General features: G+C 35.7%; 1 protein-coding gene and 1 long non-coding RNA gene across 8 annotated transcripts; one reads left to right on the plus strand and one right to left on the minus strand.

Moving 5' to 3' along the window:
- Positions 1–2,328: 2,328 nt before the first annotated feature.
- On the minus strand, positions 2,329–5,812 carry LOC149845620 (uncharacterized). Of its 3 annotated transcripts, none has more exons than XR_016430457.1 (4): positions 5,368–5,812; positions 5,020–5,165; positions 4,440–4,511; positions 2,329–2,748 (listed from the first exon to the last, which is right to left on the minus strand). It is a non-coding gene; the product is annotated as an uncharacterized LOC149845620 (long non-coding RNA). The 3 variants fall into 3 exon arrangements; XR_016430459.1 differs by having other exon boundaries at positions 5,657–5,762; XR_016430458.1 differs by lacking the exon at positions 4,440–4,511.
- Positions 5,813–6,900: 1,088 nt separating this feature from the next.
- On the plus strand, positions 6,901–24,648 carry LOC149845621 (uncharacterized). 5 transcript variants are annotated; one of them, XM_089995869.1, is made up of 16 exons: positions 6,956–7,025; positions 9,824–9,885; positions 10,612–10,784; positions 10,933–11,044; positions 11,161–11,310; positions 11,862–11,966; positions 16,273–16,356; positions 16,436–16,551; positions 16,638–16,739; positions 16,812–16,925; positions 17,081–17,137; positions 17,219–17,285; positions 17,372–17,425; positions 23,505–23,579; positions 23,680–23,715; positions 23,803–24,648. In XM_089995869.1, the coding sequence occupies exons 3-16, from the start codon at positions 10,756–10,758 to the stop codon at positions 23,905–23,907; spliced, it is 1,206 nt and encodes a 401-aa protein (XP_089851995.1). In that variant the 5' UTR covers positions 6,956–7,025; positions 9,824–9,885; positions 10,612–10,755; the 3' UTR covers positions 23,908–24,648. The 5 variants fall into 5 exon arrangements, 4 of the variants coding, with proteins under 4 accessions (XP_089851994.1, XP_089851996.1, XP_089851995.1 ...); XR_016430202.1 differs by lacking the exon at positions 9,824–9,885 and having other exon boundaries at positions 6,901–7,025; positions 23,439–23,579; positions 23,803–23,842; XM_089995868.1 differs by lacking the exon at positions 9,824–9,885 and having other exon boundaries at positions 6,901–7,025.
- The last annotated feature ends 86 nt before the right edge of the window (positions 24,649–24,734 follow it).

Consider the following 24,734-nt stretch of genomic DNA (forward strand, 5'->3'; position numbering starts at 1 on the left):
CATCAAAGTAGTGAAGTTAGAGCCCCAAGTGAAGTCATAGACAACATGGAGAATGAGTTGCAGCCTTCTTTGTCTACTCAGCAAACATGTTCCTTTAAAGATGTTATATATGACAATTGTGAAGTTAATGTGGTTGAGTATGAAAAGGCAAACACAATCAAGGTTAGTGGTATTAAGAAGAGGAAAACTTGTGATAAAAGCACTCGTAGGCACAAAAGTGCACTTGAAAAGGGGAATAAAAAAAAGGCTACAAAAGCGTGCAACATTTGACAACAGACAAAAGCAAGTTTTAGACAATTCACAAGTAAGTTTATTTTCATGTGATATTGAAAATAGATGAATAAATATTTTGCTTTGTCTATTACATATCTTTAGTAAAATTTACTTTTTTAAATGTCAGATGCATAAAGTTCATGGTGGTCACGCTCCCGCTGTCTCTTATAGTTTTCTTTAAGTTGGTCCTAGTGCGTTGACTTGTACACAATTAATGGTAATATCTTTATCTTTAATATGAGAAATTTACACTATTCTTTCGAATATTGATTTTGTATATTATGTGTAGATGCAATTTCAAGAACAAAAAAACCCATAATGAAGGTACTCTAGGTATGACTCCATGTTTTTTTTCTCTTATTTCTATTGTAAGTTCAATGTTGAGAGAATGCATTTTGGTCAGGTACTTCTTGAGGAAGCTGAAGAAAGTGAAGAGTAATGGGCAAACACTTGCAATATATATGTCTTCCCATGCTTGTGCTCTAGCTGTCTTTCTTAAGCCATGTCAATGTGCTGACAACTTTTCATTCTTTGTCTTTGCTTTTTAATACTAGTTAACTACATTCGTCATACTTGGTTTAAATATATTTTACTTATGACAGATGCAGGTATGGATAAAAGGGGCTCACAATAAAGCAATGTCATATAAGTTCCTTGGGCAGTTTTGTTTGACTATAACTCCACCTTTTTGAAGTCCATGACCCAGTTGCAGCTGCCGTATTTTGTGTTTGTGAACTTATTATTGGTGGTTGTGCATATGTGCAATAGTATCTTTCCCCAGATTCAGTGTGCTGAAGAAATGATAAAATATTTTGTCTTGTTTGGCAACTTAAAAGGAAGCAGATCATGTCATTTAAAAAATGACCCTTTTGCTCATCCGAAAATCCGGACCGTCCCTTGTTCAAAGCAATGCCAAGAAAGCATTAATGGCTTCCTTATCTAAGGTAACTTGTTTGCCATGGTTATTATTTACTTTTGATGTTTTGAAACTGTGATGTACATCTTGGAGGCTCAAATTTGATACACGAAAGTAAAGAGTATCTTGGCATATCTTGGCATCTGATCTCTAATATTAGATTTTTAGTGAGAGCTGGCTTTTGAATAGCTGAAATCTGACCTGTATACTGCTATGTGTATATGTGGTTCTGCTAAGATTTTCACAAGAACAACATATACATTAGTAAACTAATGTATATGTGGTTCTTTTTTCCCTTTTAAGGATGCTTTTTAGTGGTTTAGTGGTCAATGCAAAATAAATAAAACTGACAAAACTAAACCATGAATTTTAATTTTCTTGCAAAATATTTCGAAGTATACCTACAACAAATAAAACTGACAACTGCCTGAGAACCATTTCCAAAGATTAACACATACAGGTTCCACATCCCTGCAACACTTTCAATGCTTAGACCGCCAAAAACAAACCAAACAGCTCTAGATCATTCCACTGGAGGTATAGTTCTGCGTACCTATGCAAGCCAATCAATATTATATATACAACACACAAGGTCCTCAAAACACAGTGATTAGAAAAAAGGAAAAGAAAAAAAAATGTTACCCAAATAGGTTACCTGGCAATAATATCAGTTGCAGCTGATATTATTGCCAGGCACTCAGCCTCTTCATATAACTGATATTCAGTGCACGGAAGGAAAAGAATATGAAAGATACGCCAATAAGTAACAGCTAGCATATAAGCAAATAAACTTCTGAATCTCATTTAACAAGAAGACCACATAACATACAGCCTATCAGACAGCTAACAGTTCAGAGTGCTTCTCCTGTTTGACTTAGTCACTTAGCCAAAGTAAGAAGGCTCAAGAAATGAAAAGTATGCAGTCAGGCCCGGACAAATTTTCAATCAGTATATCCCTAACCTGGTGAACCTATTCTGCATAACATAATAGATCTAAACCTTAAGAAGTAACCACGGAAAAGCAATGACTTTCATCAGCTGCAGTTTTTTTCATTTTTTCTTTTACTGCTACCACAAATGGAAATCAGCATCAGACATTTGTGTGCAGGACACAGTGACGCATGCCAAATAAGTCAGACATTCAAATTAAAATATGAAATTCATTAAAGTTGAAATACAGCACTAATTTGTCCAATTTCAAATTGAAAGCCTGGTGGCAATCTGAGAAGTTTTTAAGCAAAGTGAGCATCCTACTGACAGTTATTCTTACAAATATTTTATGTTGAATAATTTTAAACTGTATTCCAACACTGAAACAAGGGGAAACTCATTGGAACTTGTTCTCTTCAAGGTTAAAGTGACGAAATAAAAAATTTCAGACATGACTCAACACAAATTCCCTGTTTAGCATCAAGTGGAGGTGAAAAAGGTAAAAGGATATCTGTAGAAAGACCGATACCAGAATTCTTGATAAGACAAGCCTGGGAAGAAATCCAGCTACAGTAGGAACAAGTGCAGTATCCATGGACCAAGCAAAGACCCCAACCTCAAGAACTTTCCTGCACAATAAGGAACAAAATCGAGTGATTTTTATACACTCAAAATGAACTAAAAAGTTTGAGCTCACAACAAGAGTATGCTCCTGTATTTCTTGCTGTGGCCACATGGACACTTCAGTTAACATGCATATCCCATGTTGACATGACACAACACTCAGAAACACCAGGGCACTTCATAGACACAGTCAAACAAGTGTCATACACAGTTATCATACTGACATTAACTTCATCTATTACCTTTTATGATCTTAGCCACTTATTTTGAATTCACTTGCACTCTTTTTCTTTTAAATTTTGTTATCAATATGTTACATTTCAATTTTAACTTGGTTTTATTATTTGATGATTTTAATTATAATGGTTTAGAATTGTTGTTCGAGAGTTTGCAATTGAGATGATATTCATGTTTTATAGATTTAGGTTAGAATTTATACATAAATAAATAAATATGTTTGAGTGTATACTATCCTCGACTTTACCGTACACTCTAGTAGGAACAGACCGTTCACAATTTCACATTTTTTCTTGGATTAAGCCCTATGGATATGATCTATACGGTTTGTTTGTTCAAAAACACATTCTAGATTGTCCAGTTGTGTTGTACAGGCACAATTTTCAATGACTACAAAATTCAACAGCCCACAATGTGCCAAAATTTCATGATTGAAAAAATTATGTTTTTATGACAGAACCACCCGATCTAAAGTTCTAAAGTTAGATTCATCAAATAAAGCTTGCCATATGCGTGTGTGTGTGTGTGTGTGTGTGCACATCTATGCGTGTATAGCCATGTCTTCATGTCCTAATTTTTGAGAACTGATGTGTCGGACCCAAAGTTGCCAGTCGAGAAAGCAGGAAGCGAGGCACTTTCAAAATTTTAGGAAGCGGGAAGAGTGTGATGACTTGGAAGAGAACCAGGAATCATCTCGGAAGCCACCTAGGAAGCGAGGGGGAAGCGAAAAAAGAGAAAATAAAATAAAATAAAAAATAAATATAAAAAATGAAAGAAAGGAGTGAAGCGAGGGGGAAGTGTGGGGGAAGCGAGAAGGAAGCGTGTTTCCCATAAAAGGGGAACACATTTACCATAAATGAGAAACGTGTCCAAAAAATTTTTGGCACTTCCCAGTGTGTTTTGGAAGCGCGACGTTTTGCGCTTCCGAAACGTGCTTCCCCACTTGCCTAGGCGTTTTCGGTAACTCTGGCCATACCAAGCCTATCCACATGGTATCTCATTCTCTCATCCACATATCTATGTGTATATAGCCATGTCTTCATGTCCTAGTTTTTGAGAACTGCTGTGTCATACCAAGCCTATCCGCATTGTGTCTCATTCCCACGTCCATATCCATGTGACATAGGTTGAAATTGATGATGTAAAATGGATTCCACAATGAGAACAACTAGTATGAACTCAAACAATCCAGTTGGATCAATGGAAGCCAAATATAAACCCTCAATAGAGTCTTGAAGCTAAATCTTTCGGATTATGCTGGTGTGACAACTACATCATGTAGTGTTTAACAGTTCAGGGTGCTTCTCCAAATATGTAGTGTTTAAAACTCCAAATTCTTGCAAGTTACCAAGTCTCAAGATCATAAAGAAATGTGAATGTAGTCATGTCGGAAAAATTCAAGAATGTTGAAGGACAAACAGAGAATCATTGTAACAAAAAAGAGGACAAAATTAAATACCGTTTTGATCATGCTTCTGGAATTTTGATTGTGACCATGAAATGTTGTCACGTCTCATGTCCATGTTGATATCTATTGTGTCAACAAGGGATACCACACAGGTGAATATTTAGTAAAATAGCCAGCAACAAAATGATCAGAGAAATGAAATGGAGAAAGATTATGAAGGAGAATTAACCACCTCCAATGGAGAAATGGCAGCAAAATGATTCAATCATTGATATGTTGATTGTGTTATTCTACTAATAAGTAAGAAAATTCACACATTCAGAAAGATATGATGAAGAACACATATATGAAGAAAAAGAGAGATTCGTTACATAAACTATATGAAAAATGCAGAAAGTCTCATCATAATTCAAATCAATAGATAGAATATCAAATAGAGGTTTTTTGGTGCAAAATTCAAATATTAACTGAATTCCACTGAAACAAAAATAAGAAAATAATATACCAAATGCATAGTATACAACAATGCAGATCTTCAAAATGATTATGCGCATAAAAAGTTAGCACTTGATGTATGAAATCCTTCTTCCAGCTTCAAATGTTCTAGGATAGCATAGGCATTAAAACTGACCTGACACCAAAAAACTTTGCCTGACAGCCACCAGGCAACTGGCTTAAGGAATATCCCCAGAAAAATGATAATTGCACTAATCCTTCTGCCTAGGAATTCCAACCAAATTGATGAGACATTGGAATGGTGGCAATGCTTAAATTCACCTATCAATCATAAACCACAACAGGATCATTTCGTTAAAAAGAGAGAAGAAGAAACGCTTAAGAAAGAAACCACAACAGGATCATTGGAATGGTGGCAATGCTTAAGAAAGAAACGCTTCATTTCGTTAAAAAGAGACGGTCATCGCGCAATAACAAAGACGAGAGAAGAAGGGGAACGGAAAGGGAAGGGGGAGGGACTTACCAGGGAAGTAGTGATTGGATTTCTTGAAACCGCGGTTGGCGCTGAGTGCGGGCGGTTCGACATGAAAACGGATCGACCCACAGCCGACCGACATGCAAACAGCTGGGGTGAGAGAGCTCCGGCGAGGCTGCTCTCGAGCTCCAGCCATGCTCTGCTGGTCTTCCGGTTACAGGGAAGGAGAGGGAAAGGGAGAGAGAAGGAGAAAGAGAGGGAGGCGAGTGCGAAAAAGGGGGGAAAGGAGCTGGCTGGGTCAAGGGAAAGAGAGAGGCAGATCGAGGAAAGAGCATACCTCTATTATGCGGGTGGGAGAGGGTCATGGATACGATGTGAGCATGGGCTTCCTCCGGCGTGCAGGCGGTGGGATCTCCGGCAGTGGCACGGGTGGTGGGTTGGCTGCAGAGATCAGAGAGGGAGGGAGAGCGAACACGGAACGACCAACAGAGAGGGAAAAGGAAAACGAGACGGAAATGGAGGTATGCGTTTTTTTTTAATAACCTTTTCATTAAAAAAATTGACGGCACTTAACGGAAACGTTAAGTGCCACCTGGCATTCATCCGAAAACTACAATGGTTGGTTGGGATTTTAGCAATGAGCAAAAGGCTCATCATGTTCAGCATGACCCGATCTGCTTCCTAATTGGTCAAAGAGCTTTTTAGGTATTACTAGTACAGAGAAAAAGACAGGTGCATGTAAATAGTAGTAGTAGTAAATGCCATCATATTCTTCTTACCTTATGCCGATTGCTTTTAGGAAGCAAAGATCTCAGTTTGAGGTAGAGAATGTTCTGACTGAGGCGATGCATCAAAGGGAGACCGATAAATGATGGTGGGTGGGAGGAAGATTAAGATGAATGAAGCTTTTCTTGTGGCAGCTTTGCCCTAATCAAAAATATTTTTTGATAATAAAAATTCCCGCACTTCTAAAGGGATTTTTTCTATCAAAAATCCCTCGAAAAACTTTCCTTTAAAAAGATTTCTCTCGCGTGGAATGGTTGGAAAAGTTATCCTTTTTTTCTTACCATTTCTCGCTTCCAAACATGCCCATAGTTTCACAAGATTATTTGTTAGAGAACGAGATATATGACTACGCTCCTACTCCCTAGTGGGTAGGGGTGTCGACGGGTAGAGTTTGGTTCCGATTCATGTCAGATCAAACCCGAATATAATTTGAGATGCTAATACCTATTCTGGACTCAGGTTCAATTGTATGCACCTTAAGAAAAAAATCATACCCGGATAGTATAAGGATTATCAGACCCGCACCATACCTGGTAATTTTTTTTACCTTTTTACATTAAAAAATTACAAATCTTAGTCAAAATTAGGGTCGATCCTGGGTTTAGTATGAAACTTCAAAAATCATACCCAACTCCTTATATTAATAGGACCATCTGAATTTGACTCGGATTCTGATCGGACCTTCTTGTTTATTAGGGTTTGTTATAGTTCGGATCCGAATCAAACCCGACCCAGGTGGGGCCCACGAGAGCGGGGAAATCGGCACATAAAGGGAATGGGCGGGCTACCCCGACTCTCTCTCTCTCACATATATACTATATATATAATATATCACACAAATATACGACCCGTGTCTGTTTGGTTTGGAGTTTGAGGGGGTTTGGTGGGCGTCTTCCTCCTTCTTCCTCGACGGAGATCAGGTGCATCTCTCTCTCTGCGCGGTCACAGTTTTCTTCGTTGCGATTCCATCCATTTTTTTGTGCTAATCTTTTGAGATATTTTGTTATCCTGGTTATCGATGGATTCATGTGGAATGCGGAAACTACAGATACGGATAGGGTTTGGGTCTTTTCGAAGTGTCTGTAATTTATTGTGTTTTTTTTTCAGAGATAGGACTAGGTTTGGGGTTGGAATTAGGTTTCTTGCTTCTTTTTTTAGTTTATTTTTCATCCAATCTTTATATATGCATCATAGAGTGATTTAGTGAAATTTTGAGTATTTGGATATGAAATAATCTTTTCTCTGTTCTAGTTTTGATTTGGGCGGCTTACTGCTGTGATCGTATGGAGAACAACTGTCTTTTTTCTTTTTTGTTTGATATGCTTAGCATAAAATTTAAAGATATGCGTATAAAAGTCCCCTGTTGTTAATTTTGAATTTTATTTGACATAATTCTTTTGATTATCCGCACGATAACATCCTTTTTTTCCTTCTCTTATAATCTACCTTGTTAAAAGTTGAAGATGTATTTTGACTTTGGGGGAAAAAAGTTCAAAATGCATCATGTATTTATGGGGGCATGGTGACTTATGTGCTTTTTTATGTTTATTTGTGCTGGAGCATTTGATATTATTTGTCTTGTATGGTTAAGCGTTTATGGTACAATGCATGAGGGACCGTGCATGTCTGTGCCAGTTTGAATTATGGAGTTCAAGCTGTCCAATTTTCTTTGTACTCTTCATGATTGGAAGTTTTTTTTATCCATGTTTTAATATCTCAGGATGTGTTCCTAGTTGTGGGGTGGAAGTTTGTCCATCCAAGTTTTAATATGTCATGTGCGTGATGATTTAACATCAAAATTTCAAGTGTAATTCGCTCACTGATCATTAGGCCACAGAGATTCTCTTATGATCTTATTTTTTTGTGAAAGTGGAGATAGTTGCTTGAGTAATCTGATGTGTATCAACAATCAACATTAGGACTGGACAATCTCTTGACCTCATTGTGAGTTTGAACTTGAAGCAGATCCTTTCCTTTTTCTTCTTGTCCGTTAGATTTGTGCATGATGAGATTTGGGAGTCTTTGATACACAATTGTCTACATTTCTATAGAATTTTTTTTTGATGAGAATAAAAAATGATTAGGAAGCTTTTCATAAATTACTCAAAGGAAAAAGGAACAAGGGAAGATTGGTCCGTGTCAATGCCATTTGTGTGGATGGACTAGCACCACATTGTCTTGCATAGACGAAAGGCCTTTCTAAAGATCTTTAGTGACTAAAGGTCATTTTGAATGGTTTGACGTGGTATATCCAATGATCCTTGTTGGTCGTCAAGCTTGTCCTTGGGGACATGGTTCACATAAACCACTCACTCATGGAACAAGAGTATTAATCCTTCGATGCAATCCATTCAGAGCACAAATGACATTAAAAAATAGGGAAGACTAATAGTCTAAATGTTGTTCATCTTGAGAGCACAGTTTCCACGCACTCTAATGGTAACATCTTTGGAGCAACCCTAACCTGATCTGGTCCCATGGACAAGTATAGGCATAAGAGGAAAGCCTCCATTGTCTCTACCTAAACACAAATTGAGAATTATGTGTTTACAATCTTAAGGGCAACTGAAAGGAGAGGGATTTTAGTAAAGAGAAAGGAAAAAAAAGAGTGAGGGCAACAAAAAAGGTGCATGATTCATGAGAGGGAGTTCAAGTAAATCAGCTTTCCGTCCTTTCTATTTCCATTTCGATTTGGTTGATCACCTTTCCTGTTGAATTGGAGTTGTAATCAGACTTTGTGGATTTCAAGTTGCTGGTATCGATTTAAGGGAACCCTGAATTTTTTTCATTTCTTTGTTGGTTTGGTTGTTTTTGTTTCTCTGTTTAATTTGCTTCTCTGGTTTGATTTTATTTTTTTTTGTGTTGGTGAGTGAATTCCTTTCATGGATCATGTTTGTAATCCTTTTTGGTTATATGTATTGGTGATTCTTTGATTCTTTATTTTGTTTTTTGTTTTTAGACACAGCTTCTTGTTCGTTTTGGATTTTGTGAATCCGAGTTGCATAAGCATACAATTGTGGATTTCAAGTTGTGTTTGGGGTTTCTCTTCAAAGTTTGAAGGATTTTTATGTGATTTCCTCAATAGACTTTGCTTTTTCCTTTTGCTAATTAGGTTTTTGCTAGATTTAGGAGTTTTCCCCCTGTGATTAGCATTTTGAATTTGGAGTTATGTTGTTGCAATCAATCTGAATTATTTCAATTGTGTTTGAGAGTTTGGTTGGATTTTTAGGAAGATGACCAAAGTCCCAAACATGGGTGAATTTATTCCTTTTTTTCTGGAATTTGCAATTCTCGTGATTAAAATTGCAAATGGCTGTCACCATCAATTTCAGGGCTGGTAAATGGAATTAAAACAATTAACTTTGAGGCACTGCAACTAAAACATGTGGAGTGAAAGGAAAACTTGAAAACAATCAAAAGTTATACCACTTGATTTCTAGAAATCTTTGTTTTCCTACTTGTTAACTTCAAGGCCACAAAAATCTAAATCCAATTAACATTTAAACATTTTTCCCGCATTTCTTCTTTTTTCTATTTTCTCTTATTAATGAGAAGTCATATTATAGGGGGCAAAAGCGATCCAACTGTAAAAAGTTACTGATTACCATAAAAGGGTAGCAACATGAACCTGAAATTTAGCATCTTAAAGGCATAGAGAAAAATCCAGAACTAAAGAGACGAGATGCAAAAGAAGTAATGTACTTTCTCAACTGAACAGGGTGACTTTTCTCAAAGAGCAAGACCGAACACTTGGAGAGAGGTGGTGTGAAGGACTGTAAGGTAACTGAAGATGTAGCTCTAGACAGCAAGAATTGTAGATACATGACTTGTAAAGGTGACCCCATGTAGTTGTGATAAGGCTTGATGCTGCTGCTGCTGATGATGATGATGATGATGATGAACTCTCTCACAATGACCTTCCCTGTTAGGTCATTGTCAACTTCCCCACAAATTTGAAAAAGAAGATGCATTTGAATGTCTACATTAACAGATTGTTGTTGCATCAGCTTAATGTTTAATGTTGTCTTCTTTTCATTTTTATCGTATTGGTCGAAGCACATGCACATATATTTTGAGTTGGGCGTGTGATTGTCTCTGATCATCAATTATTTATTATAGGCTTATTTTTATGAAAAAATACAAATCCCTCTTTGATCGCATCTATTCACGGAAATTCTGTTCCCAGCTTTATCATTAAAATATGTATTCCTGAATAGTACAATTTTTCAATTCACCAACTATTTTATTTTACGAAGTTCATCATTAACCAGATAGTCAACATTTCTATTTTTTGATGCAACAGTGATATTTTGTTTGTAACAAGTAGTTTTTTGGTCTGGTTAGTCCGTAACATTTTATTGATAAAATGTATTGGCTTAGTATTGTCTTAGCCATGAAAAAAAAATGAGATCTGATAAGTATCTTGTGTCAAAATGGAGGTATTATTATTTATTTTAGGCTAGTGCCATGTTTACCATCATTGATATTGTCTTCTTTTGGTGACAGGATCTCATACTAACTTGGTGTACATATCAGTATCATGAAATTCTCCTTTGTTATGCGCTAGTGATGAGATATATTTCTGAAGAATGTGGGGCAGCTCTGAATTGGTCATTGAATCCTGCTTTGTGACTTGAGGATTTCGAAATCATGAGCAAGATGGGTGGTGTTGGCCGTGGGTATGGAATATTGGGCATTTAGTTGCATCATATCAATAATTTGTACTTGTTTCTTCATGGATCTCTTGATAGTTGGGATTGTTGTTAATTACCTAAGTGAATGCTACTCTTGCACCTTGGATTGGTGACTTTTATTTTTTCTTTCCAGTGGCATCATAAGAAAGCCTAATGAGACAATGAGACTCATAATTACAAGTATCTTTGGAGTTGTGTTTGGTTTCTTGATAGGAATTTCTTTCCCCACAGTTTCTCTGACAAAGGTATTATTTTGCTTTGTTCTTTTTGCATGAAGTTCATTTCCTTTTTCAGTTCTGACCATTTGTTTTGCTTATGTTTTGAGCATTGACATGTATTATTGTGGACCTCATTTTGTCAGTTCAACTTTCCGTCTAGCCTTTTGCGTTCCATAGATCTGTCATTCATTGAGGACAGACACTCTGGACTCTCCACACAGACATTGTTAAATCATGCTTGGACATCTCGAAATCACACAAATCATGACCACGACGTCAATGATACTTCTAAGGTATTTCTAACTTTGGATCCTAGATAATTATTTTTATGACATTATACTTGCTTGCCTAAGAGTGGGAAAAAGCTGTTTACATTGCATGTCTGCAATTTGATTTGTGAATGATCTGACATGCAAAAAGTGATGTCTCAGGCATGTAAAAAAAAAAGATGAAGTAACTACTCTTTTATATATTTCTGTCTGAATAGTGCAACATCACCTGAGCATTCTGTTAACATTGACACTTTGGTTTTGGTAACTCATCTCTCCATGCTGAAATTACTAAACATAATGGCCTTAGACACTATTATTACCTTGTCTAACAATTTTTATGCAGTAGTACACACATATGCATGCACCAGAGGTTTGAGAAGCCAATCATGCTTTTCTCATGTGTTTCCAGTTACTCTCATGTTCTGTCCTACCTTATGTCCATGTAGGTGTGAGTTTATTTTCTTTTATAGAAGTTCATTTTGCATTCTTTGGTATTTTTTCCATAGTCATTGAAAGGTGACCCAAAGCCATTTTATGCAACATCGGTTGATCCCCATGTGACTATAATGCAGATTTATGTTCCATCAAATCCTCGTGGTGCAGAGAGTCTACCCCCTGGCATTGTCGTCCCTGAATCCGACTTCTCTTTACGCAGATTGTGGGGTAAGCCCAGTGAGGTGTGTGCCTTCAGATAATATATATAATTTTCTGGTTTATCATTATTATCTGTTTTTATTTTCTACGGGGCATGTATATGATAATATGTGCATGTGATGCAGGAGACGTAAAACATATTCATGGTTCATCATATTTCTTGCTTGTCTCTCTCAACTTGTATTCTTCTGTGAAAATATTTAAATCTAGGCTTTATGGCCACTAATAAATTTGATCCAGTGGGAGATGCTGCTGGTAATAATTGGTTCAGAATGAGGTGAAGTGTTGATGAAGGATCCTGTCTAATCAAGTCTGATCGTTTTCATTATTTTGTTAGTATAATTGATTGTGTTGTCACCTATGAGAGCGTCACTGCGCTTATATATTCTACCATATAGCAGCTTTGAACTGAATCGACTTTGACATATGCATCATTTTAAATGGAATTGGAATAGACTTTCAGCAAGCTAGCTTATGATTAGGATAGTCTATGGATGGGTATGTGGAGCTATGTCAAGTTGTGATTTGAGCACTTATTGGCATATTGCTTATTTCTTCATAAGGAGGACTCGTGCTTGCCTTATGCAGGCACCCATTTTGGTGATACTCATGATTTACAATCCCTATCTTAGGAGAGCATTCTCGGTGCCCACATCTGTGTCCTAATTAGACAACGGATTGATATATCTTGGTAATTCCTTTTGGCTTAAACATGACCAAGAATGTTGATGCAATTTTTTGGTAAAGTATTTTTAAAAGATATTTTTCAAGAAAAGCATTCGTGTAAACCGTGCATCAAATTATAAAAAAAAATGGTTCACACAAATGGTGAATCCGAGTTGAACTCAGGGAACGGGATGAAAAACTTTGTATTTCACAGAAATGCAGTTTTTATTGCCTTAAAAGTAAAAATAAAAATAACTAACTATTTACAATGAGTTACCCTCTTGCAGAGGGCTCAAAAATAATAAATGACCTTATTACAAACCCAAATTAAAAATAAATAGACCTAAAGCTAGAAGAAGAAAAAAAAGAATAAAGAAAAGGATTTTCCTGCTTGAGCTCTAGTCCCTTGATCATCATTGCTTCGCTTGAATCCAAGTGCTATTGATATTTCTTCTTGATTTGCCTTGCATTCATTGCTTACATTTCTCACACATCTTCTGAAGGGCCTTCTTAAAGGTTCTCTTAGGGGCCTTGAGGGGACCTTTTAGGGACCTCTGAGGGCTCTTCAAAGGCACTTTTGAGGGTCTTTTTGAGGGCTTATCGCACACGCAAACACTTCCCTGCAACACAAAAAGACAAAAACAAAAACAAAAGAAAAAAAAAACTATCCCTACAACTAATGTTAGTTTGACAAGAACAAGAATCAACAAGTAAAAACTAACACTCTAATAAACGTTTAACAAACTAACTAAATATAAATCACAAATAAAATGTTGAATCTAAACTAGCTAGAGTTTTAAATCAACTAATTAAAAACATTATCAAGAAATCTAATATCACTAATCAAACTAATTTGAACAAGTAACTAATGCTGAATGAAATTAACTAATGCATAAGCAAAACACGAAATCAAACAACTAATTAATCATGAAACTAAAATGCTCTATTGATGAATAACAGCCTAACTAATTAATACCGAAAAGATTTCCGCTAGGCTAACTAAATAATGCTGCACCATTGTAGCTATTGCAGGCCTGTGAACGCTCACCAATGTTAAATACGCTGGTTCACATAAAACACTTATGGCTGCAACTCGCACGACTTGCTAGTGCATGATCTGCGCAAGAGCACTGGACATCACGTTACCAGCGTGATCAAGTCCAGCCCTCAGCGTGATTTGCCTGCACACCTATGATATCGACCAGAATATGCTGAAAAAGATTATAAACAGATCACAAGTAGGATGCAAATCAATGCCTTGCAGATATGCGTTTCAAGAGAGAAAATATGAGATCGCAGATCTGATCGAGGCTCAGCGATGTGGTCTGGTCACGCGCTGAAGGTGCTGTGCAGGCTGCTGAAGATCCAACGCATAAAAAAAATGATCTAACAGCGTATTCACGCTGGTTTATAATATTTTGGCAAAACCAAACCGGCATGCGTCTATTTGCAGGCCCTGAAAAGAATAAACGATGCTGCATTTTCTAAATTATATATATATATATATAAAGTTATAAACTAAACTGAATCAAAATGCACGAAACTATTTTACGATGCAATGCATGCATGCCTAATCTACTATGCAAATCACAAATCAACTATTCTAGATGAAGCAAGATTACTGAAAATAAAATAAGAGATATGTAATGCTAAAGTATTTTTATGCATGCAATAAAATAAATTAAATTTAAGCAACATGCAAAACAAATAAAGAGATGAGGGAGAAGAAACGTACCTCACGATCCGTTTTCGAAGGAGAGGTTGAGAAGAAGAAGCGGCCTTTCTCCAGGCTGCACGTACCTCCGACGATGGAGACAAGAAGAAGCCGACAAAAGCAAGAGTTAGAAGTAAAGACGAAACAAAGAAGAAGGAAGAACCGAGGAAGGAATCAGCCAAGAACGAAATGGGGGAAGAAGAGAGGAGAGGGAGGAAGACTGAGGGGGGCGTGAATCCTTAGAGGAAAGACACCCCCTCCTTGAAAATTTGTTTTTATACTTAAAAAAATAGGTCAAAACACTATTTCCTAAAAACTCCAATTAAGTTTCAAAAATTCTAAAAACTACACTTCTAAAAATATATTTTAAAAAACAATCAATTATAAACTAATTAGAACACTAATTAAAAACTCCTAAAACTATTGAAACATTGTAAAACACGCATGAGAGGGTTTGAAATGTGCATTTTTTATCATTTTGATTTTATAGCAGTATCTTGAAAAACGTTGACAAGAATGGGTTTTTGATGCATTTTTTCGACGGATCATGCATATATATATATATATATATATATATATATATATATATATATATATATATATATATATATATATATATATATATATGCAGAAATTATGCTTGATCAAATGTCTTTAGATGGCACACCTATTCTCCACAAGTTAAATAGTGAGAGTTTTAAGGCTCTATAGATAGGAGGAGTTTGAGCCATTAGGGTGACAACGTGTCGTGTCTGACATCAAGCTTGGGTGGGATATCCTTCACTTTGCGCACTCTAACCGACTGGTTTTTTCTTAATATTAAAGATTTTTTTGTTAGTTATTACATAGCATTTCGATGTTTTTTATCATAATGCTTAAATTTGATTTCTTCTTTTCTATTGCATTTTATGATATTTCTTAAATTATTCTGATTTTTTATGTATTTTTTATCTTTTGTAAATTTTTAAATGAGTTTTTCCCGTATCTTATTATATGATACAATACAGTTCCATACACCCGTATCCCTGGCCATTTTGATATGGGTTCCCATACATTTTTTCCAATGTTGCTATTTGTATTTGCTAAGATTGATTTCATAATGAAAATTTGAGCTATTTCTAAGCCATTGTTGTGTTGGTGTGCTGTAGATTGCCAGTCTTTTAATCCCTTTTGTAAATGAGGCTTACAACTTAGTGGATATTGTCAACCCTACCAGAAAGTAAATAAGACATGTTGTGCATATCTGAAGTGGCAGCTCCTGCTTTGGTGAATAGTCCTATGTCAAACCAAAAGAGCACATCATGATAATGTATTATGGTTTATGGACCATAATGGAATTACACACATGCACAAACACACGCATGCATATATCCAGGTCTTAATTTTTTCCTTCAACACTTTGAAAACATTCTTTTTTTGTACCGTGTTCTTTGGCATTCAACTCCTTGTGTGGACTAATCTGGAATTCCAGCACAAATACTTGAACTTTTTAGTTTTTCAATTTATAACCCAATGAAACCGCATCCGACCAAAAACCTGGTCGCGCTGGCTCAGCTTGCCATACCTACGGTTGTCATGCCAGCGGCGTAAAACTCCGAGGCTTGGACCCCCACCCCCGGGGCCTATGCTGGGATGATGCCCATGAGTAAAAGATAGTTGAACGCTTTAGTTTGTTAATGGCCTTTGTATATGCTAGGCAGCAACTTAAATAGTCTAGCCATTCCTGTAATTTTATAATAGGGATTCTGTGTCACATATGTGTATTTTGGGATGTGCACAATAAATCTAAAACCTGGTAAACATTCTCTTATTTGTTCACTTTTTTGGTCAGTTCTGTGGGTGTTAATTGTTGTGAATTTTCTTAGGCTGCCTTATGCTGGCTGTTTCAGGCTTGATGCTTTCACTAATTCAGTAGAGCTAAATGACTGTACATTTGCTTTCTTGTGCAGGATATACCAATTAAGCAGAAGTATCTGGTGACTTTTACTGTTGGTTATGAACAGAAAAACAACATCGATGCTGCAGTGAAAAAGGTACACCTAATTTGTTCTGCATAAGCCTATATCTTTACCTCTTTGCACTTCTTTTTAATTGATGTTGTTTCATTAACAGTTCTCGGAAAAATTCACTATTCTACTCTTTCATTATGATGGACGGACTACTGAATGGGATGAGTTTGAGTGGTCAAAGCGGGCGATTCATGTTAGTGCGAGAAAACAAACTAAATGGTTTGTTAAGGCTGGCTCTACTTTCTACTCATTGTTAATGTACCACTTGAAAACAAGGCGGAATGACGACCAACAATTAATTTCAGGTGGTATGCCAAAAGATTTTTGCATCCAGACATTGTGGCTGCATATGACTACATATTTATCTGGGATGAAGATCTAGGGGTTGAGCATTTCAATGCTGAAAGGTATTTATCTAGGTTTGATTACTTCTGTCCAAGTTCTCAGCCTTTGAACTTTGTATTCTGGTTTGCATTCAGATATATAGAACTGGTAAGGAAGCACGGACTTGAGATCTCGCAACCTGGACTGGAGCCAAACAAAGGGCTGACATGGCAAATGACCAAAAGAAGAGGCGATCGTGAAGTTCACAAGTATGTGCCATTGCTCTGCACTTTGGTTAATTCTGCCCCTTCTATCGTTTCATGTAAAAATGTCTGCTTGCTCTGTTCATCTTATTTAGGCGGAGCATCAGTAGGAAGCATATTTCTAATCTATGGTATTTTGTGTGTGCATTTGTTTTATTCAGAGAAACTGAAGAGCGACCTGGCTGGTGCCAAGACCCACATTTACCACCATGTGCAGCGTATGAATCTATCTGATTGTGCTAGTTTTCCATACTATTTTGCATCAATGACCCCCCTTAATGATGTATTTCCATCTCCAGGTTTGTGGAGATAATGGCACCTGTGTTCTCTAGAAGTGCATGGCGTTGTGTGTGGCACATGATTCAGGCATGTATTTCTGTTTGTTTTAATCTCCCCAAAACCTACTTCAGTATTTACGACTGGTTACCTGCTGCTGTATCTCTTGGTTGCAGAATGACTTGGTTCATGGATGGGGTTTGGATTTTGCTCTTAGAAAATGTGTAGAGGTAAGTAGTAACCTTTCTTTCTATATCTCCACTTGAATACTAGCCACATGCCTCATGCTTATATTTATTATTATTATTTTTTTAATACCATGGATCCTGCAAAGGTTTGAGGATCTGTTTTGTTGCACTAAGGAACATTTCTAAAATTGTGCCATTGTTCTTGGATGAAGGATAGTATCGAGGGTTTCTGTCTAGGAACATCTTTGATACTGTAACATTACATCTGAAAATATTTAGGTGGTAGATGAATATCTTTTATATAAAAAAAATTACCTTATGATGTATGGGAACGTGTAAAGAAAATATGTCAAATTAAGAAAAAAGAATAATTTTGTAATGGAAAATGATCATATTGTACGGGTAATTTGACTTGTTTCCTTAAAAGCCCTACAATTTTTTATATTCTCTCCATGTCCAAAATCACAAATATTTGGATTTAAAAAGACTTTTTTACCTTTCGTACATTCGAACTTCGTCCTATATGCGCGAACTTTCTTCTAAATATGTGATTACTTTTTTTTTTAGAATAGTCTTTGTTTTCATATATGTATCTCTCGGATCTGACGTCAAAAACTTGTTTTTACGGTCGTTGGAAAATTGAGATATAGGTATATAACTTTCATGTTTTGAGTCAGAACCAGTGTTGTGAAAAGCATTGAGGCATAGCGAGGTGCTCCACCAAAATCTGAGGTGAGGCGTAAAGCGTAAGCCTTAAAAAAAATTTTAAAAATTAAAAAAAAACTATAAAAAAGATCTAAAATTACAAATAAATAAAAAATGCTTTATTGATGAAGCAACAACCAATAAGAAATAAAAAATCTCAAATAAATATTGAAAAAATATGAGATTAACATATAAAAGCAACATTAATGCAACAACTTGTTCTACGTAAGTATCTAAAAAGTAAAATATGAGCATTCATTTGATAAAAAATTAATATTAACAACGAAATGCATATTAGCATTAAGAACCAACATGTCATAATTGGAAAATGCATGTTAGCATTATCAATCAAATGTTAATATATTTGTCCAAAACTCTTCAAAACGAGAGTGTTAACATTCACAAGTGCAAATGAAAGACCCAAAAAACATATAAATGTCCATAGCCCTATGATATGAATTAGGGCCTAGGCTCTTCTTGTGTCTCGTCATCATCAATATCTAAGTCTTCAATGTCATCATCTGAGAAATTCATATAAATAAGTTCTCCTTCTTCCTCATTCTCTGACTCTTCATCATCTGCACTTTCTTCTTTTACATCCTCGATCACTTTTTTTGCTTTTCTTTTTTCTTCAATAAAAAATCATGTATTAAATACTTATTTTATCTAATTAAAAATATATATTTATATTTATAGCAAGGTAAAAGTAATATAGATTTACCTCGATCTCTTGAAGACTTGTTTTGCCTAGAACCACTTTGTGAATGATGAGGTGAAGTGACTTTTTCTATAGGCACATGTTTAATGGCATTTATGCCGAAGTTCGGATCCAACCATGAATCCTCCAACTAATTGGGATCACTAGGCAACACTGAATCTTCTTTCTCCACAATCCACTCAGCGTCTGAGTCTACATGATATAGACATATAGGGTCTTTGGTAACGCTTTTCCTCATATTTCTCTCTTAATTTCATATTGTACATTACAAAAACCAATGCATTCATCTTCTCTTGTTCAAGTCTATTCCTTCGTTTTATATGCACCTATAATTTCAAATCCTTGAAAATCAATTATAAGATAACTATACTTATAAAAATGTATTTCAAAAATAAAATACAAAGTCACAAACCAATGAGAAAGTACTCCAATTCCTCTCACAGCTCGATGCATTGCACGTCAAACTTAGGATTCGAATTGCGAAATTCATCAATTCGAGATTTTTCGTGCCCAAATGAACTCCACCAATCAACTGCATTCAAATTAAACAATAAAAAATTGATAAAAACATTAAGGATGTCATAATTAACAAAAAAAAATATTAACAAATAACAACATAATTGCAAACTTACCAGGACTTTTTAATTTTCTTGTTGTAACAGTTGCCTCTCTACAAAACAACCCCTTTGCCTTTTTAAATGCATCGATTTGTGTTGTAATTTTCAACCGAACATTTGCATAAGAAACCAATTTTTCAACACAATCATAAAAGTCACTCATAAGTTCTCCATCCGGGTTGAAGTTGTCAGCATAATGAAAATGAGGATTTAAATAATAGGCAGCTGCATGCAAAGGCTTATGAAGTTGCAAGTCTTCGTCTATCAATGGTATCCCAAATAGGTTTATATTTTTTTTCAACTTTGTCAAGATTTGAAGAAATTTTCTCCTTTGCTCTATCCATTGCCTCGTACAAAAATCCCATAACAGGCTCATCTGCATCTACTAATCGCAGCACTTTCACGAGAGGTAGTGTAGCTTTAATTGCATATGATATGGCAACCAAAAACTTATGATCATTAAGAACAATATGAGAAATGTTCTTAGCATCAGATTTTTTATAGTAATTAGATGATCTAAAATTTGAAGACAAACTTTTGGCTATTTTTTTTTGAACTCTCTTAAAATTTCATGAGTACAATCTACCTCATCATTTAAAATTCATGTTCTGATCTCGTGGTAAGAAGGCAGTTTAAACCTTCGTCCATAATTTGCAATAGTTTCTACCATTGCACCATAATATGGATTGTTGCAAAGATTAAATGATAATACATTTGAATAAAAAAATTTACCAATGACACAGCATACACTTTTTCTCTCATCTCTTTTGAAAGCAGTGTTTATTATGGTTTGTCGTGATTCTTTATTCACAAAGAGGTCTATGGGACCACTTGTGTTTGTTTTTGCATCACTACATTATCCACTGGTTTTTTTGTTTACATTAACGCTTGTCGATGATACAAAATAAATGCTCATCCCGATTTCAAACTTTTTTTGTTTCTCCTCTTGTTTCTTTTGTTTCTGATCCTTTAGATGATTCTGAAAAAACCTTTTCACGTCTGATGGAACCGCTTCACGCATGCTTACACCATGTTTCGTACCAGCTAAGTGATGTTTCAAACCTATAGATGCCTCATGTAGTCTCTTTATGACAGTAATTGCAAATTACATGTCCTACGAGTTTGGGATCTTTTGTGGGATTTAAAACTTTAGTTCCATGATCCCATCCTACGTCTTTTCCCATTGTTCAACTGCAAAAATGCATATAAAAAAATATATTAACACAAATTTATATTACAAATGCCATTCTTTAATAAGAAACACATTCAAAATCTAAATAAAAGAACATTTACAGTTCTATGGAATCATTCTTATGGAACTAAATCATTCAACAACAAATGGAAAAGACCCAAATACTCAAATGTGTATCAACAACTAAAAACACTTTACAAAATATGCAGCAATCACAATTACATCAATTATTTAGATGAAAATAACATGTATACATCTATTGAGAAAAGGTGCATCTATGAAGAAATCTATATTAAAATCTCTTCATAAACTCATACCAAACTAAAATAAGATCACTTGATAATTTCGGAAAGATGACTTCCACTAAGGAAAAGATGTAGTTGGCCAACATAATAGTTTTTTGTCATATTTTGTGTTTTTTGGTCCAAACTGGATGGTACAAATCAAAAACTCATTTAACAGTGGCAGAAACACTAAAAAGTCCATGCCTTTTTCATTTTCTAATAAATTCTTGATCCATGTTTTGCTTATTTTATTATAACCTCTTTCCTCTGGGAAGAGGCTTTTCCACCTTCCATCCTGATAGCAGGGAGCACTCAAGCATCAGAAAATTAGCACAAGATTGAAAATCACCAAAAAATGGTTGAAGCATAGACAACATGCTGGAAAATCTCTTGGGCTTTAGAGGCATGACAAAACAAAAAGCAAAAAGATTTTGCAAATTATCCTCAAACCATAACTACCCAGAGAAAATCTGTCATAAAATAGAACATACTGCCTAAATAAACAACCCATAAGATAAACCACAATGGAAACCCCAAGCAAAAAGACCCTACAATCATGGATAACCTCATGAAGATTTGATAAGGCTTGAATGAATATGAAAACGGAAATAAACAGAATCATGGACAGAAAAAAAAAAGAACTGCATTGATAACAATAGAATATATAGAACATATGAAAGATAATAGATAAATATGTGTGTGTATGCACATGCGCACGGTGTGAAACTACAAACACAAGAAAGAACACCTAAGTTGACGCTATTATGGTTCGTATAGGACGTTCACAGTTTGAGACGGATACTCTGAATAGAAAATTTAATTCTATAATGGCACCTCTTGGTGCTCGCGCTGAACTGCCATATATGAATATTCATATGAATTAAATGAGAGAATTGAGAGAATTTTTTAGGGTAACCTTTTTAGCATTTAACTTTTCAAAGGAAGATTCAAGTTGGCAAATGTAAACTGCTTTCATTGTTAGAGAAGGGTTGGACTGCTATTAGACTCAGTGAGCTTAATGAAATAGTCTTGTGAACTGAACAGTTGGCAACACTAGTAAGGCTCCATTTAGAAATTGGCAGTCGGATGGGGATTACGAATTTAAGAAACTGGCAGTCGGATGACTGAAAAATTCATTTTTTTCAAGTTTTAAGGCACAGCCAGCCATTTTTCAACTACTCACCAACCGTGAATAGCAGCGGCTGGCCGGAAAATAGCCAACCACCCAAAAAACAGAACAGTTGCGTGAGAGACGAGAGAGACAGAGCACCTATTTTCTAGGCTCGACCATGAGAGAGAGAGAGAGAGAGAGAGAGACTGTGTGTGAGCGACGAGACAGCGAAGCTGCATGAGAAAAATATGAGCGAGAGAGGGCCCCCAACCCTAATTAGGGTCGGGCGCTCTTTGTTTATACCCCAACTTTTAGTCAAATTAGGGCTTTGACCCTCATTTGACCAAAAGCAGTAAAGGCGTATACGCCTCATTTTGAGGCGCGTCTCGCCTCGAGGCGTGCGCCTCAAGGCGTATGAGGCGCACGCCTCGAGGCTTTTGCATTTTATTCATGCGCCTCAAGGCATAAAGCCCCTCGCCTTGAGACGAGGTGCGCTTTTTGCACCTTGAGGCGCGTTTTTAATAACACTGGTCAAAACTGAAAACCACTCTAGGGTTTTCGTTTCTAAGTTTCAAACCGGCATAGAAATATGCTCTGCAGACTAGAATAACCAAATAATCTATCTTTTCAGAGGATGTTTCAACCCAGAAAATGAAAGATTTTGAAAAAATACATAAAAGAATAAAGGAACTAGACAAAAATACCTTTTCAACGACACCTTATTCGCTGAAAAATGACAAAAGGGCGCTAAGATACAAGCCCAACAACATTCATCAAACAAAAGATGAATCAGAGTGGTTGTGCCTTTTCCGTTATTTTGTGGACACCTATGTCAGAAATTTTGAAAAAAAAGGAAAAAGACAGATCGAAACGTTAATTTTTCACTGCTACCAAGGTCACCTTGATCTGAAGAGCGGTTTGGGAGAAACATCCTCTTCAAGATAGTTTGTTCCATCTAAACATGCGAACAACGAACATCAGCAAGGATGAGAAAGTTCACATAAAATATATGCAGCCTTGTGGAAGTCTGCATAAAATATATGTGAACTTCATTTTGTTCTATGTTTACAGGATGTTCGCAAATATTATTATGTGAACTTTATGAAGTCCGCAAAAAAAAAATTGTGCGGACTTCATTTTAAGTGGGAGTTTGCAGCACTTCATGGGTTCCGCGCATACAAAAGGTAAAAAGGACATTTTAAAGCTGATTATTTGTGATTTTGGACATGGAGAGTATAAAAAGTTGTAGGGTATTTTGCAAAACATGTCAAATTACCCTTACAGTACAGTCATTTTCTGATTTTGTAATATTACCAAATCTTGCACTAGTACAATATTGATCGAAAATAGCCTTTGAGAGTTATTTAATTCTCCATCTGTCCGCTTAATTTTTCTGTTCTTGGTGGTATGCCACGGTTGTGTTTCCAGTATATTGTTCAGATCTATTGGATGTCTCAATCTGCATTTTCTGTTGGATTCATATGAATTATGTAGCCGGCACACGAGAAGATAGGAGTCGTGGATTCTCAGTGGATCGTGCATCAAGTTGTTCCATCTCTTGGGAACCAGGTAATGAATATTTGTCAATAAAGACATTTTTGTTCAGGAGAAAAAATGACACACTGGGTTTATTGGTTTTTTTCTTTTTCCTCCTTTTTTCCTGTCTCAGGGCCAAGCACAGAACGGAAAAGCACCATGGGAAGGGGTATGTTATTAGCAATAAGAAAAGAACTTTGCATACACATTTCTGCAAACACGTATATTTGACTTGCTGTTTTGTTGGAACTAGCAGGTTAGGGAGAGATGTAGAAATGAATGGACCATGTTTCAGGGTCGTATGGCACATGCAGAGAAGGCATATTTTGAAGCGATGGGATTAACTCAATCCAATTCTTAGACAACGAATTAGTAAATAGTTAATCTTGAGAACCCGCCAGAACATTGGCCATGTGTTATTGCATAGCGATTTAAATTTTTGGTTTATTTCTTGTTTGTTTGTAAATATGGTATTTTTGTAATGTGATTGTATTTGTTTAGAATGGAGGTCCTCTTAAAAAAACAAAAAAAAAAACTCAGACACAAGTTACTTTAAATGGCACCCCTACATAGCGTTAGATTAGTAATGTCAACTTGTTCAGCTTATGAGTATACAATAGCGAATGAAACTGGGGTTGGTTTATAAAATTTAGACTTCAGTTTTGACTAGGATTTATAATTTTCAATGTAAAAAATATTGTTTTTCTGAGATTTTTATAGAAAATGATTGTACTGTTTGGGTAATTTGATGCATTTCTCTAAAACTTTGCAATTTTTTATATTCTTTTTATGTATAAAATTGTAAATATCTGAATTCAAAAAGACTTTTACTCTTAGCACATGCGAACTTTTTTTATATATGAGAACTTGTAAATATTTTTTGCAAAATAATCTTTGTTCTGTGATGAAAACTTGTGTTTTCACAGTCAGAAAGTTGGGATACAGTCCTGTAACTTTTATGTTTTGAGTCCTTTTAGGGTTTTCCTTTTTGAGTTTCAAAATCATAATAAAAATATTTTCTGCAGCCTCTAGGATTGCATAGTTTTTGTATGTTCTATGCAACTTTTTGATTATTTACACAAAAAATTCAAAAAAAAAGAAATATATTGAAAAATTAGTTTCCTACTGCCACTAAAATACATTGATGAGATGAGAGGTTGATTAGAAATGTCATTTGGAAGATAAATC

This window comes from Nuphar pumila, chromosome 2 (assembly GCF_984573655.1).
Source record: "Nuphar pumila chromosome 2, dmNupPumi1.hap1.1, whole genome shotgun sequence".
Classification (NCBI taxonomy): domain Eukaryota; kingdom Viridiplantae; phylum Streptophyta; class Magnoliopsida; order Nymphaeales; family Nymphaeaceae; genus Nuphar; species Nuphar pumila.

Bases quoted from the DNA above. Each gene is read 5' to 3' on its own strand.
- LOC149845621 (XM_089995868.1), top strand. From the start codon at position 10,756: ATGAGCAAGATGGGTGGTGTTGGCCGTGG. The intron at 11,967-16,272 runs GTGTGTGCCTTC...TTTCTTGTGCAG, and splicing joins TGTGGGGTAAGCCCAGTGAG to GATATACCAATTAAGCAGAA. The intron at 16,926-17,080 runs GTATGTGCCATT...TGTTTTATTCAG, and splicing joins GGCGATCGTGAAGTTCACAA to AGAAACTGAAGAGCGACCTG.